This window comes from Neovison vison, chromosome 3 (assembly GCF_020171115.1).
Source record: "Neovison vison isolate M4711 chromosome 3, ASM_NN_V1, whole genome shotgun sequence".
NCBI classification, from domain to species: domain Eukaryota; kingdom Metazoa; phylum Chordata; class Mammalia; order Carnivora; family Mustelidae; genus Neogale; species Neogale vison.
In genome coordinates, this window is record NC_058093.1 from 180,862,349 (window position 1) to 180,878,460 (window position 16,112).

General features: G+C 42.1%; 1 protein-coding gene across 10 annotated transcripts in view; it reads left to right on the top strand.

The window, feature by feature from the left end:
• PTPRM (protein tyrosine phosphatase receptor type M) overlaps positions 1-16,112 on the top strand; it is a 780,862-nt gene that overhangs the window by 685,385 nt on the left and 79,365 nt on the right. For all 10 annotated transcript variants that reach the window (XM_044243376.1, XM_044243377.1, XM_044243378.1 and 7 more), the window contains one exon: positions 14,855-14,931. In XM_044243376.1, coding sequence (XP_044099311.1) covers positions 14,855-14,931 — 77 coding nt within the window. The remainder of the gene's footprint in view (positions 1-14,854; positions 14,932-16,112) is intronic.

Genomic DNA, 16,112 nt, shown 5'->3' on the forward strand with positions numbered 1-16,112 from the left:
CTTTAATTACTTTGAATTTAAATAGTACATGAGACGAGTGGCTGCCTCTGTTGGAAGGTGCAGATGGACAGTGTGTTTATTGTCAACAAGGAGGGAGTGGGGTTTGCACATCGTAGGAGCGAACCATCCTGACTGCGCACGGGCTTGCCCGGTTCTCGCTCTGGCAGCTCCTAAGTCCCAAACATGGTGTGGCAGGTGACAAGTGCTAGCTTTGTGTTTTCCTAAAACATGAAGATAATAAAGCCTAAAGGATTTATTATCTGGCCTTTTTTCAGAAAGATCATCTCCAGCCCTCAGAAGCCTTCACTTAGGAAAGACGGTTTTAACCCCCCCTCTGTAGGCCCTGAATGTTCCATGACCTCACAATCTAGGGGTGGAGCAGACCAGACATGCATGAACTGATAGGAGAAGGGTACACAGGTGAGGGGGGGACTGATGGCCACTTTTAGGCAAAAGAGAAGAACACAGGATTTGGAGCTAGAAGACGCAGTTGGGGTCTTGGCCCCACGGTACACTAACCAAGTGACCTTGACTAAGTCACAAACCTTCTCAGTGTCAAGTTTCCTGTGTTTCACCTATTATGGAAACAGAACTAAATGCCACATAAAAACATTGATTGTTGTTAGCTGGAAAAAAATCACATCTTCTCATTTCTCCTGTGTTGCTCTTTACTCTTCAGCTTACGGATTCTGAGGTTATTTAAAAATTTTTAAAGAAATCAACATCTAGAAGCCTCAAGTTCCAAATGATGAGCGGGGAGGCAGTAGCAGGCACCATCTTGCTCCCTAATTGTTAGCATGACTCTGCACAGCACACAGCGAGACGGGCCCTGATGGACAGAGTCTCTGGGCTCCATTTCTGGGTGGTTTGCCTAGCTGTACCCAGGCTGATTTCCTACCTCTCACCTGCCTTCCATCCTGTTCCCTCCCTGTCGTTCAGTGCTTCTTCATCTGGTTGCATTGTTTGTTCTTATACTTTTCTGAAGACCACATTGAAAAGACACTTCTGTGCCCCGGCTGCACCAGCATCCAGGCTCCCATTCTTCCTTCTCAGTTGCTGTGGCGTTTGGAACCCAGTCTCTGTGCTCACGTGTTATCTTCTGCTTTTTTCCTTGTATTTTTTTATGTATCAGAATTATTCTGTTCTACTTTGTATTGAAGTCTAGCTGACACACAAAGTTACCTTACTTTCAGGGAGATCATGTAGCAGGTGGACAAGTCTGTTCATTCTGCTGTGCTCACAGGATGATTTCATGTACTAGATACATACGAAATAATCACTGAAATCTGCACTCCTGGAATAGTTCTAGTATTTAATATAGGATCATTAGCTATAGTCATCATACTGTACATGAGCTCTCTAGACTGATTTATCCCACAGAATGGCAACTTTGTATCCTTTGGTCAACATCTCCCCAGGTGCCCCACCTACTCCTAGAATCACCCTTAGACTCTGCTTCTCTAGGTCCCACTGTTTTAGGCTCCCTATATAAGTGAAATCATGCAGGTTTTTTCTTCCTGTGTCTGGCTTATTTCATTTAGCATGATGCCTTCAAGTTTCCTCCGTATTGTGGCAAATTACAATCTTTTCATCTAGTTTCCTGTTGTTTTCGGAAATCCCTCTAGAACTGTGATTGTTCATGTAATTCTGTACAAGGCTCTATGCTGGCATATCACTTAGGCCTCCTCCAGACAATTATTAATGCTTTTTAAGTAGGGTATCCAAATCCTTAGACACCACCGGCATCTACAGCTGGTAGGGTAAGTTTGATACTATCCATGGGTTGCAAAAACACCACAGCTGTTGCCTTGAATCCCAGAACCGCCCTGGGCCTGCTCTCGCCCAGCCTCAGTCAGGCTCGCAGTCCTAAGGAGTGGCGCCAAGTCGGTGTAAGTGCCCCAGGTTGTTCTAATGAATCATTTCATTCGGGCACTGCTTCATTTGAGACTCTCTATGTGTCTTTACTTCCAACAGTGAAAATAAATCTTCAGTATTGTTAGAGTGGTGGACGGATTTGAGATAAAAAGAATAAAAATGCTTATCCAAATCCCACTTATGTATGCACCCACGTCAGTTTATAGGCATGGGGAGGTGTATAACCATCTCCCTCCACCCTAAAAAATGATGTGATTGTCAAAGAATTGGTTATTGTGCCTGCAAAGCCTACTTCCTAGCACTTAGGCCTCAGGAATGACTACCAGTGAGGAAGGAATTGGGGGGTTCAGTCAACATATCTTAGAAATCCTCCTTAGTGCTTTTTCAGAGAACATAGGAAGTGTTGGTAATGATCACATTCATTGTTTTGCAATATCGTTTGCATATAAAATGGTTTTAATGGGGCTTAAAAACTGTTTATTGGCTTTTGCTCTTAAGTAAGTTAAACTTTTCCCTTATTTACATTATAAATTTGCTGAGCTAGTCCTTTGCAAAAAAAAAAAAAAAAACAAACACCCCTCTTCACCACACCACAAAAACAGACCTCCTGCTTTTCTCGATGTTTCCTAATTATAATTAACTTTGAGCTTAAGATACACACCAAAACTCCTGGCTAATGGAACCCCTTGAAGCCTAGGGTCCTCTTTTCTGGAGGCTGGCAGTTGAAGATAAGGAGCTAGAAATCTGCAGGCCCTTCCCTAGCTCCCCCCACCCTTTCTATGGTCCATTCAAGGAAGACATATTGGTTTGCCATGTGCCAGGCTCTGTGTCAAGCTAGAGGAATTCTTTCAACAGATAATATTGAGTGCCTGTTACATGCCAGGCACTATGCCAGGTGTCCGAGACAGAGCAGGGAACAGAACAAAATTCCTTGCCTAGATAGCACTTGACATTCTTTGGGGGCAACAGAAAAAGTCACCAAGTAAACTGTATAATATGTCTTATTAAAAAGTGAGGCGTGGGGCGCCTGGGTGGCTCAGTGGGTTAAGCCGCTGCCTTCCGCTCAGGTCATGATCTCAGGGTCCTGGGATCGAGTCCCACATCGGGCTCTCTGCTCAGCAGGGGTCTGCTTCCCTTCCTCTCTCTCTGCCTGCCTCTCTGCCTACTTGTGATCTCTCTCTGTCAAATAAATAAATAAAATCTTAAAAAAAAAAAAGAAAAGAAAGTGAGGCGTGTAACAGGGAAAATGGAGCAGGGAAAGGAGACGCATGGGGCAGAGGTGTCAGTTTTTAAACTGTGGTCAAGAAAGGCCTCCCTGAGAGGATCAGATGCAAGCCAAGGCCTGTGCCAGGTGAGGAAGGGAGCCAGGAACAGGCAGAGGCTCTCAGGGGGCAGGCCTGCCCCAGCATGGTGCCTGGGGCAGTGAGGAGGCCAGTGTCACTGGAGCAGGGGGAGGGTGAACAAGGGGAGTGAAAATGTGAAGAACTGGAGGGACCGTGGTGGCCCAAAGTGGACACAGCCCCTGATGTTTTCCAGGGAAAGGGGCAAGGGAGGAGAGACTTACATGACTCTACAAAGGAATGAAACGATGTGAAATGAAAGATTCCCAAGTAAAGGGGTAGAGCAAACGGGTGTTGTGGACAGGGAGTGCCTCATGTGAACACATCCTTCACATAAGAGAAGCCCTGGAGTCAGGACTACAGGGAGGTCAGGTAGCCAGAGCTAGGAAGGGCAAGGGCAGGTAGGCCAGCAGGGGGTGGGGAGTATCTAAGTGGAAGCCAGAACTCCAGGGCCTTCCAGGGAAGATTAAGGATGTCAGGGTTCATTAAGAAAACAAAGGGAAACTTCATCAAAGGGTTTTTGAGGAGACGGGAGGGGGTTGTTCATCAGATAAGCATTTGGAAAATTTAATCTGACTGCAAAATGAAAAATGAATTGGAAGGGGACACTAAGAGATTCTTTCAGTTGCCCAAGTGAAAAGCAAGGATAATGTGGACTGGAAATAAGAGGAGTAGATGGATTCAAGAGACATAAATGATCAAATGGATTGGATGTAGGGCAAGGAAGACAGAGGAGTCAGTGACGCTTCTGTTTCCGACTCACAGGAGGACGGTCAGAGGGAGGAGTGGTGCGCAGGCAGGGACGGATGGATAGACCGGTGGAAGAACTGGACGTTTACTCCAACGGGTAACACTGAAAGGGAACCAGATTTGGCGGGAAGCTCAGGGACAGATGTGTTGCTGGCAGTACCAGGGAAAGCTTATAAATTGAATCTGGGGACACACCCAGATACCTGTGAAACCTTCAAATGAAATGTCCAGTGAGCAGTTATACTGACTGCTTCGAAACCCGAAGAGGAGGGATCTGTGCCCAAGTAGAAAAGAGTGAATCTTGGGGCACAGAATGGCAGTTAAAACCATTGGCATGATAAGATTATGTGTGGAGGAAGCATGGAGGGCATCAAGCACCTACAACCCAGCGTGGAGGGGCTTCAGTAATGGGGAATTACTAGGCAATACTGCCTAATGTGTTCAAAGGAGCATTATCTCATGGAGAAGTGAGGGTGTCCGTAGTGCAATGAAGACTGATGTAACAACATGAGAATTGTTCATGAAATTAGCAAATGGTGCTTTGAATGGAGTAGGTGGGGGGGTGGGGGTGAGGAGACAATGGGTGAGGACATGACGGGAGGACAGACACCTTTACGAAGGCGAAGAGAAGAGGGTCCCTTCTGAGCTTTGGTTTTCATCCTCATTGTTACCCATGCCCATCTACTCCTTTTTCCTAGCTAATAGTGAGGTATCTAAGAGGAGAGTGAAACCTTTGACCCAATCTATCCCATCTGATTCTTTAAACCAGTGTCCCAGTCTTGATATTCGTGCTGAAAACTGCTCTTCCAGGGTTTTGTTGCATAGCACTCTGCTTTTCTCTCCCACTGGAGCCCCTCCAACAGTGTCACTTCTCAGGAATCTACTACTCTCATGATCTGGCGTAGGAATAAAGACAGTTGAAGAGAGGATGGTAGGAACAAGGGGTTAGTTGGTTAGGTACAGTTTGGCAGGGAGAGCTCTTGGTGTTAAAAATCAGATGGATGAGAATAAGGGAGAAACAAACCAACACAACATGTTTAGGAAGGAAAAAAAAAAAACTGGAAGAATTAGACAAAGTAAGAGTCAGGGGTCCTGCCAGGACACTGAAGATTAAAGAGTAAGTCTCTCTATTCGAGGGTCTAGGTGTAAGCAATAAACACAACAAGCCTGAGTAACACATAAAACCAACAGCAAGAGCAAAAATGAACATGAAGCCACCTACCGCTGAACTCAAAGTTTCCTCATTTGCTTGGTGCTCAGAACCAGCATGACCTGAGCATCCAGGTGGGCACAAGCAGGGACACCAGGCCGGCATACATGTCACACAGGAGTAGATGGCTGAGCACCTCCCATTCGTTCCCTTGTCTCTTCTGCATCTTGTACCTCGAGACCAGTGCAGCAATAGTCCTTGGCAAGTGTGTAACCACAGAGAAGCAAAGCCATTATTTGCAGAAATCAATTGTAATTAAAATTAATTTTGATTCTCCTCTCAGAGGGCAAATGTTACTTAGATCATTGTGGTTCCAATTTACCTTAAATATGTCATCAATATTTAGCAGAAAGAGAGTGGGTTGGAGGTGAAATATTATCAATGACACACTCCACTTCCACCGCCTAGTTATATCTAATCACATACAAGTGAATTGCAAGGCTATTAACCATATCCATCATGTTTAAAATGGAAATGGCAAAATATTTGAAGCTACTTAGAGGTGTTTTAAATATAATGTTATGTACAAAAAGGGCATAATTAAGCCTTTTTAGAGACTTAGAATTAAGCATAGAGACTTGCTTTAAATATCTCGTTACCCAACCTCTAGTGTATGCAAGCACACATCCATAAATGCATGCTTACACATCCATAAATGCACACACACAAATACCCACATACACACATACATGTACATAAATACATACACACTTGCATACATAAGTATACATACATGGGGAAAAACACCAGCAGATTAGAATTTTTCAGTAGTAAGCGATTGTTTCTTATGCTTTATACCACATCTTTATGTGCCTGTTTCTTACCCCAAAATACTATTTTGCTTTATTTCTTATTGTAAAGGCTTTTTTTGAAAGGAATGAGAAGCATAGCAACAAGGGCTTTATGTAGATTTTCTCAAAACGTCAGAGTTCATTACCCTTTTTGATGGGCTAACATTGACTTGTGATTATAATATAAACATTTGTTGGATTTTGATCATATTCCAGTCATCCATGGCTAAATGGATATCTTCCCCCCCCCCCGATTTTATAAAAGCAATTCATACACATTATAGAAAAATTATGCAGTAATGAAAAGTTGGGGGAAATTGCTTGGAACCTCACCAACAATGTTTGATCCCTACTAATATTTTTTTCTGTTTCCTTGATCTTTTTTCTGTTCTTTGCCTTAAAGTTGTTGCCTTTGTTTTTTAAAGTAAAAATAAGTTTATTGTTTTATTTCTGATTATAAAGACAGTATAAACTGTGTAGACTATTAAAATAATACACAAAATCATACAGATGAAAATAAATATGACTCTAAATTTTCCCACCCAGCAGAATGCCCACCCTTATCCCAGTATACATTTCTACACACATATACAATTATTTCATATAGATAGACTCTTAAGAGACATGCTGCTTTCTAACCTGCTCTACTTCACAATATGTCACAGAGATCTTCCCAGGTAAAGAAATTAAATAAAAGCATAGAAATGCTTTTTGATGATCATATCATATTCCATTGTTATATAAGACTGTTGATTCTCAACCCTCTTCGAGCTTCCTGGGTGTCCTCTGAAACCAGCTCCCAGACACATAGGGAAGGGAGGGAACAAAGAAAGAAGCAGGGTGCTCCAGGATGGTAGCTGGGAATTTTAATAAGTAAAGGGAATTTATATACAGACCTTGTCTTGGGCAGCAGCAAGATGAGAGGATCCCTGCATCTGCTCGCCAAATCTTAGAAGTTTATGAAGAGATCTTAACTAGCTTCAGTCACCTATATTGTGCAGGTGTTCTCAACATGATATCACTATCTCAAGACTATGCCTTGGAATAGCTTCTGGGAGAAGGAAAAACAAGCAGAACCACATTCCAAGGATAATGGGGAGATGGGTGAGGAACTTCAAGTACCCAGTCCAACTCATGGGTCAACCACTGGTCACATCTTTTCGATGATCTTCCCCAACAGAGACCTTCCCCAACAGTTGATCAGTCCCCTGTTGATATTCTTGAATGGTTTGAACTAGATAGGGACAGAATAAATTGTATTTAGAAAAGTAGCTGTCAGCATGGATTTACAAAATTCAAGATCCATTTATGTTAAAACCTCTCAACAAAGTGGGTATAGAGGGAATGTACTACAACTTAATAAGGGTCACATATGACAAAGCCACAGCTAACATAATGGGGGAAAGCCCATTCAGTGGTGAAAAACAGAAAACTTTTCCTCTAAAATCAGGAACAAGACAAGGCTGCTCACCCACTCTTGCCACTTTTATTCAATAAAGTATTAGCAGTTTTAGCTATAGAAATTAGGCAAGAAAAAGAAATAAAAAGCGTCCAAATTGGAAAGGAAAAAGTAGAATGGTCACTATTTGTGAAAAACATGATTTTTATATATAGAAAACCATCAAGACTACACACACACACACACACACACAATTAGAACTAATAAGTGAATTCACTAACTTTCAAGGTACAAAATCAATATACAAAAATATTTTGCATTTTTATATACTAATAACAAACTATCAGAAAGAGAAATTAAGAAAATAATCACATTTACAATTTCATCAAAAATATTAAAATATCTAGGAATAAATGTAACCAAGAAGGTAAAAGACCTATACTCTGAAAACAATAAGACACTGATGAAAGAAACTGAACAAGACCCCAATACATGGAAAGATATTCTGTCCTCATGGATTGGAGGAATTAATATTGTTAAAATATCTGTACTACCCAAAGCAATCTACAAGTTCATTGCAATTCCTATCAAAATCCCAATGGCATTTGTTTACAGAAAAAGAACAAACAATTCTAAAATTTGTATGGGACCACAAAAGACCTTGAATAACAAAAGCAATCTTGAGAAAGAAAAACAAAGCTAGAGGCATCACACTCCCTGATTTTGAAGTACATTACAAAGCTATAGTAATCAAAACTGTATGAAATTGACATAAAAACAGATATAGATCAATGAAACAGAGTGGGATCCCAGAAATAAGCCCACACCTATATGGCCAATTAATTTACAACAAAAGAGGCAAGAATATACAATGGGAAAAGGACAGCCTCTTCAATAAATGGTGTTGAGAAACAGGGAAACCACATGGAAAAAAAAAGAAACCAGGCTACTGTATTACTCTAGATTTAAAAATTAGCTCAAAATGAATTAAAGACTTGAATGCAAGACAGAACCCATAAAACTAGAAGAAACCCAGGTGGTAAGCTCCTTGACATTGGTCTTGGTGATGGTTTTTTGAAAAGTAAAGGCAACAAAAGCAAAGATAGATAAATGGGACTATTTCAAAATAAAAATCTTCTGCACAGCAAGGGAAACCATCAACGAGGCAACATATTGAATGGGAGAAAATATTTGCAAATCATATATCCAATAAGAGATTAATATCCACAACATATAAATAACTCATATAACCCAGGGGAAAAAATCCAATTTAAAAATAGGCAGCAGATCTGAATAAACATCTTTTCTAAAGAAGACATACAGATGGCCAACAAGCCATGAAAAATGTTCAACATCAGTAGTCATCAGGGAAATGCAAATCAAAAGCACAGTAAGCTATCACCTCGTACCTGTGAAAATGGTTGTTATCAAAATGACAAGAAGTAGCAAGTATTGGCAAGCATATGGCAAAAAGGGAGACTTCGTGTCCTATTGGTGGGAATGTGAATTGGTGCAGCCGCTATGGAAATAGTATGGGACCTCCTCAAAAAATTACAAACAGGACTACCGGCAACCCCACTACTAGGTGTTATCTAATTTGGAAAGATATATGCACTCCTGTGTTCACAGCCACATCATTACAATGGCCAAGGTATGGAAACAACCTAAGTGGTATAATGAATGAATATGGATGAATAAATAAAGAAGATACACACACACACACACACAAATATAGATAGAGACGTATTAGATAGACACATATATAAATAGATGTAAATATATCTCTATCTATATATATAATGGTTATGAATACATACACATACATTCAGATATATAGATATAATGGAATACTATTCAGCCATAAAAGAATGAAATCTTGCCATTTGCAACAACATGAGTGGAACTAAACGTATTATGCTAAGTGAAATAAGTCATTCAGAGACAGATATTGTATAATTTCACTTCTATCTAGAATCTAAAAAGAAAAAGAGCAAAACAAAACAAAAATAGACCTATAAATATAGAGAACAAACATTTGGTCACCAGAAGGGAGGAGGAGGTGGGGGGGAGGACAAAACAGGTGAAGGAGATTAGGAGGTACAGTCTTTGAGTTATAAAATAAATAAGACATGGGGATAAAAAGTACAGCATTGGGAATATAGCCAGTAATATTATATCAACTTTGCATGATAACAGATGGTGACTAGACTTACCGTGCTGAGCGTTTTGTAATGCAGATAAATATTGAATCACTATGTTGTACACCTGAAAGTAATACAACATTGTGGTTGCTAGAGGGAGGGGGGATGAGGGAGTGGTGAAATGGGTGAAGGGGGTCAAGTGACACAAAATTCCAACTGAAAGATAAGTAAAGCATGGGGATGTAATGTCAGCGTGGTGACTACAGTTGACAATATTGTAGTAATACTTGAAAATTGCCAAGAGAGCAAATCCTGAAGTTTTCATCACAATAAGTAAAAAAATGTGTAACTTTGTCTAGTGACTTATTACGGTGATCATTTTACAATATATACAAACATCAAATATTATGCTATACACCTGAGACTAATGTAATGTTGTATGTCAATTATGCCTTGATTTAAGAAGAAAATATTTAAATAAAATGACAAGTTCCTGAATAGATGCCAGGGGATTAAGAGGTAGGAGCTATTTGGGCGTATTCATCCTGTTTCCTCTTCAAAAAGTAGCTCAAGCTCATCTTTCTAAAAGGTTGGCTGCTTAGAGTGTACAGGTTTTCCCCTCCTCCGCTGACTGCCAAACAAGCACCCTGGGCTTTTTGTAGCTTGAATTGCTAAGCAACAAGGTTGTCACTTTTATTCCCATAAGAGGGTTAATTCCTTTTTAATGGAAACTATACTCCTATACTAGTCCTATACTCCATGCACTTGACATGTTCTTCTCACTTGGTCCCAACGATCCTGGGAAGGTAGCCCATCATCAACCTCTTTGTACATGAAGCTCAGAGAGATTCAGAGTTGGTCTAAGTTCACAATTGAGGGAATTATAGAGAGTCAGGATTTGAATCAGAGTCTCTGGGACACCAGAACCAAACGCTGCACTATATCAACATGATATGGTTTGGGAATAATGGGGGGAACACCCATACTAGAGGAGAAATGGGTTTGGTAATTGATAAGTCTAAATCTTGGGTCTTTTCAACCTTCCTGGGCTGTATCTCCTGGAGATAGCAAATTTATAAAGTCTCAACCCCTTGGCTTTTATGAACAGCTGACCTGTTGTTAGCCACAAATCCCATTGGATTTCTCATACTTTTATACCTGAACAGCTGAGTTCTCCAAACTTCTTCCTCCTTTCAACCCAAACGAGAGACCCTAGTACTGAGCAAGGCCCTCCCCCCGCTAGTCGGCCTCCAAAACAAAGTGGAAGGATAGGGGCTCAACCAGTGGGCAACGGCAGTTCTGTGGATCCCTTGCCTGAGCGTCTCCCATATTTGCCATATGCCGGAAATGTCCTCTGGGCATTTCCTCATTGTCATTGGGTAGTATTTCACCTCAAGTGTGCCCCAGGAGAAGGATCTGAGCTTTCCTAAATAAATGCTTGATGTATGAGAGTCTTCTTAATTGGCTTGTGATTCAAGATGAATGAGATTTTAAGAAAAGATGGCAGTGAGCCTCCATGTACTCACTTATTTGCTGCCCAACCATCTATATTTATTGTTACCATAACCAACGGAGAGCTTGATTTAAAAGAGGATGCCCGAGAATCCCAGTTTCCGTCGCCGAGGCATTTTCAGAGGAGCAGCGGGACTTTAGGGAAGACTCTTCTGGCCGGAGGGACAGATCCTCTTACTTCTTTTGCCCTTCCTCCCTCTGACTCAGCATGATGATGGTGAGACTAGGCTTTTTATTTCATTGCTGTTAAGGAAAGATGGTGCTCTCACGGGTGTGCCGGAAGGCAGAGAACTCCCTGGATATGTGCAGGCCCGGGACAGCCAAGAGGGCAGTCATGCAATGACCAGCCTTTTCTCACTGGGCAAAATTCATGTCCTTTTGTTCTCCACAGCTAACTCCTGCCTCCAAGAGATTCAGCCCATTCTCCCCGCTAAGCTCTCTGTCTCCCTGCCTTAAGATACACTGACTTATCAACACTCACACGTTTTATCACTGAAAGAAAACAATGCCTCCTCAACGTCATTGCAGTAATTCTTAAGCCATCTCCTGGGTATACATCAATAATGTATGACGGTTGTCCTCTAGTGGCAAGCTTTAGAGTCACTGTCACCACTGCCTTGCCTTCATCGGGGTAAGGGGAGTCACAGGGGAACTCCCAGGGGTGCTAAGACAGCGAGTCCATGACAGCCCGTTCCCAGCTTTGAAGGTGCTATTTCTCAGGACACCTAGGCTTAGAGGGGAACTTGAAGGGGTATTCTACAAGGGAGGAGTGGAGAAAGTGGACTCTCACTTTGTAAAAACATTGTGGTAAAATGAACATAATATGAAACTTACCACATTAACCATGTGTGAGTGTCCAGTTCAGTGGCAAGTTCACTCCCATTGTCATGCACCCATCACCCTCTCCCAGAACTTTCTCATCTTCCCCAGGTCTGTATTTACTCCACGCTGGCTCACTATTTCCCACCTCCCCTCAGCCTCTGGCAACCACATTCTTCTTTGTGTCTCTGTGAAATGACTACTCTTAGTGTCTCATGGAAATGGAATTACGCAATATTTGCCCCAGGCTGAGTTTATTTCGCATAACACAATGCCCTCAAGAGGGACCCTTTTATTTTTAAAGAATGAAATACAGTTACAGAGCAGGGCATATGGCCTCCAAATGCAGGTTAACAGATTTGTTGTCAAGCAAACATGTATAAAACCACTAAGCAAGTCCACAACAGGACCTTCCAGCACCCCAGAAAACCCCAGCAAACCTCGCCTGACCACAGCTTGCCCCTTCTTCCATTGAGACAGTGACAATCAAGACAGGGCATTCGTTAGTGGGGTGAGCGGTTAAGGGGTTTGCACGCACCTGCTGTGTGTTGGGGGATCACTGTAGGCAGTGCTGTGTAGGAGGCCGTGGGGCTGGGCACAGTGGCCTGGCTGAAATGGGGATGTTCCCAGTGGACACTATGTGGTCTCTGACCCCAAGAACTTACAACCTAGTAAAATCAGCCTTAGAATAAGGAGAAGATACTACTAGGCATATAAAGAGAACCAAAAGCAGTCTCTGCATTTGGAGGCTATATGCCCTGCTCTGTCTGTTTAGGGAATATGCTCAGCATATGTCTTCTGGGTTTCCCCATGAGGAGGAGGGTAAAGCAATTAAATGTGGAGAAATAGCAGCCAAGCTAAAAAAAAAAAAAAAAAAAAAAAAGATTGAGAGAGGGAGAGAGGTAACCAACGGAGCAGTAGGAGATGATGGGGAAACTCTATTTCAAAGGCTCTGTTTATGGAAGATGAGAGTGCAGTCTTATCAGAGATTGAAGTCCCTTTGCAGAACATTCCAGAACAATTTGAGAAGCCCAAGTGTGGTAAATCATAGGGAATGGGAGGCGTTCATCCTCAGGTTCTAAGAGAAATAAAGTGTGAGAGAAGGGGGATTCTGACAAGGAGGTACAATAGATCTCCTGACAAGGAGAGCTCTGCTTCTAAAGATTGGGAGCTTCTAATGTGATGCCTGCGTTTTTAAAAAAACTGCCCAGGGAAAGTCAAGGAGTATAGGAAGGCAGACCTAATCTCCCTTCAGAGGAGCTGACTAAAAGCCTGATGTGTGCAGAATGGCTATGATTCAGGTCTATTGGATCATCTTTCATTCGGGAGGCTCAAATGGCTTTGCTGCCGAAATTGCTTACCGCCCAGCTCTGCGGTAACTGTCTGTGTGCCCCAGCTCTCCCAACAAACGCAAAAGCCAGAACAATCCACACATCCCCAGCTCCCCAGTGACTCACCTCCCCCACGGCCCCAGCAAAAACAAGCACAGGGGGCGGGGGTTGGCGTGGAGGGGTGCTCTGGTTTAAGCAAGATGTACTCTGAGAAACTAGATCTTAGGGTAGGTCACCTCAAGGAAAACTTCCAACCGCACATGGGGTCTGTTCCTGGCTTGCTCTCGTGTGTGTGGACCTCAGCTGTACAGATGAGAAGCGAGAAGAAAAGTCCGCGTGTCCGTGACGCATCACACGACAGTGGCAACAGCTGGCATTTATCCATCACTTATTGTGTCCAAGGCTCTCTTCTAATATTTTTTTGGTTTGTTTTTTTTTAAGATTTTATTTACTGGGGCGCCTGGGTGGCTCAGTGGGTTAAGCCGCTGCCTTCGGCTCAGGTCATGATCCCGGGGTCCTGGGATCGAGTCCCACATGGGGCTCTCTGCTCAGCGGGGGCCCTGCTTCCCTCTCTCTCTCTCTGCCTGCCTCTCTGTCTACTTGTGATCTCTGTCTGTCAAATAAACAAAAAATTTAAAAAAAAAGATTTTATTTACTTATTTAATTGACAGAGACAGCAAGAGAGGGAATATAAGCAGGGGGAGCAGCAGAGGGAGAGGGAAAAGCAGGCTTCCTGCTGAGGAGGGAGCCCAGTGTGAGGCTTGATCCCAGGACCTGAAATCATGACCTGAGCAGAAAGCAGACTCTTAACAACTGAGACATCCATGCGCCTCTTCCTTTTGATTTTATTTTAATACTCCCAATAATCCCTTGAGGTGGTCACTGTTAATCCCCAGGCTACAGATAAGAAAACTCGAGCACAGATAGGTGTAGTAACATCCCCCAGACTCCAGGTGAGGGATTCTAAACCACACACCTGACTCTGAAACTCACACATAGGATATAGAGATCCGCTTAGGGAACTGAGGGAAGGTCCCGGTTAGGTGTGTGTCTGCACCTTCCAGAAGGCTGGGCCATGGTTAAAAACTATCATTTGCTGGGGTTCCTGGGTGGCTCAGTGGGTTAAAGCCTCTGCCTTCGGCTCAGGTCATGGTCTCAGGGTCCTGGGATCGAGCCCCACATCAGGCTCTCTGCTCGGCAGGGAGCCTGCTTCCTTCTCTCTCTCCACCTGCCTCTGTGCCTACTTGTGATCTCCGTCTGTCAAATAAGTAAAGAAAATATTTAAAAAAAAAAAACTATCATTTGCCAAGGCGGACGTCAAAGGCAGCCATCAAAATTTCAGGATTTGTATGTGATTTAGTGAAGTCACTACATATTCAATCTGAGAAATAAGACTGTTGTGATTCCCAAGACTCAGTGAGGAAGTTTCAGACCTCTGCCAATGCCTCACGCCTGTCAGTGATCAAAGAATAAGTTAATGAGAATTGCTGTAAAATGCAAATAATTATAAATCCTTCCTAATTTTCAGAGAAGAATAAGAAGTGTGGAAGGTGTGTAGTATTTAATTCTTTGTTTATCTTTAAAGCAGCATGGATGTGACTGATCTCCATGTCGTGGGCTTACATTCTGGGGCTCTGAACAGCCTAACAGATTGCTTTCAATCACTGTTTTCTTTTTGCTTTGCAGATGATCATTCGCGGGTGAGGCTGCAGACCATAGAAGGAGATACCAACTCAGACTATATCAATGGAAATTATATCGATGTATGTATTTTGAAACTGTCCGTAAGCCCAACCGTTCTGACACATTCCACATCGTGTGTCTGCTGTGACATGGGTGGGCACACATTGCTCCAACTCCAGAGCAAACACATAGCTGTCGCCCCACACCCTGCAGAACTTTTGGGGGAAGACATGGCCAGTCCTGGTCTCCAATGGGCCTATGGGCTGGTGAGCTCCCTTCCTCCCCTTCCATGCCCCCCTTGCTGTCCTGCACTCTTATGGACCAAGAAAACATTATTTCTGGGTTTTTGTTTTTGTTTTTTTTGTCAACAACTTAGATTATTTGACACTTAAAAAAAAACCTGTTTACATATTAATAGGATAAAACTCTCTAATTCTTAATTCGATGATTTGCAATCTTGCATCATTACTGTACTTTTAAGTTGCCTTCAAAGTAGTCTGCAGCTGTTAACCAGGACGTATAAGGCACACAAGACACGTCATTAAATATGTAGGCTGTTTAATTATTGAAGACGGCTTCTTTGTTCATTCTGCATCATGTTAACTTAATGTCTTACATTAGAATAAATTCCTGAGGAGACAGCATGTTTTCAGTTGAAAGAATGAATGAAATCAAAAGTCACCTGAAAATGAAGGGAAGTCATTGTTACCTTCAAGGCCCAGGCTCACATTAAACAGGCTTCAGCTCTCTTGCAGTTCCCCAGGCAGTGTGCTTGGCTGTCACATTGTCTTCTAGCCCATCAATACTTCCATAGGCAGGGAAATAAATAATAGATATAATAAATATATCTACCTATATCTATAATAAATACACCTATCTATCCATATATGTATATAAATATATCTATCCATATATATATGGATAGATAGATATACATATATACATATATATGTATACATATATATCCATATATATAGAACCTATACATATATATAGGTTCTTACCCATATATATGGATATATATATGGATGGATTCTTATCCATACATATATGAGTTCTTTTATTATCTTGGTTTTCTTGGTTGAGTATAAATCAGAAGCTACTGAAAGTCCTAGCATCACAATCTAGCACAAACCAGAAGAAATGTTATTTTTACTATGACTTGGAAAGGATGAGACTTTGGCTGTGGATCTGAGGGGGGGCCTTGCGGGATGACTGTTTGAAGACAAATTCCCATCCCATTCCTCAAATGAACCCCTAA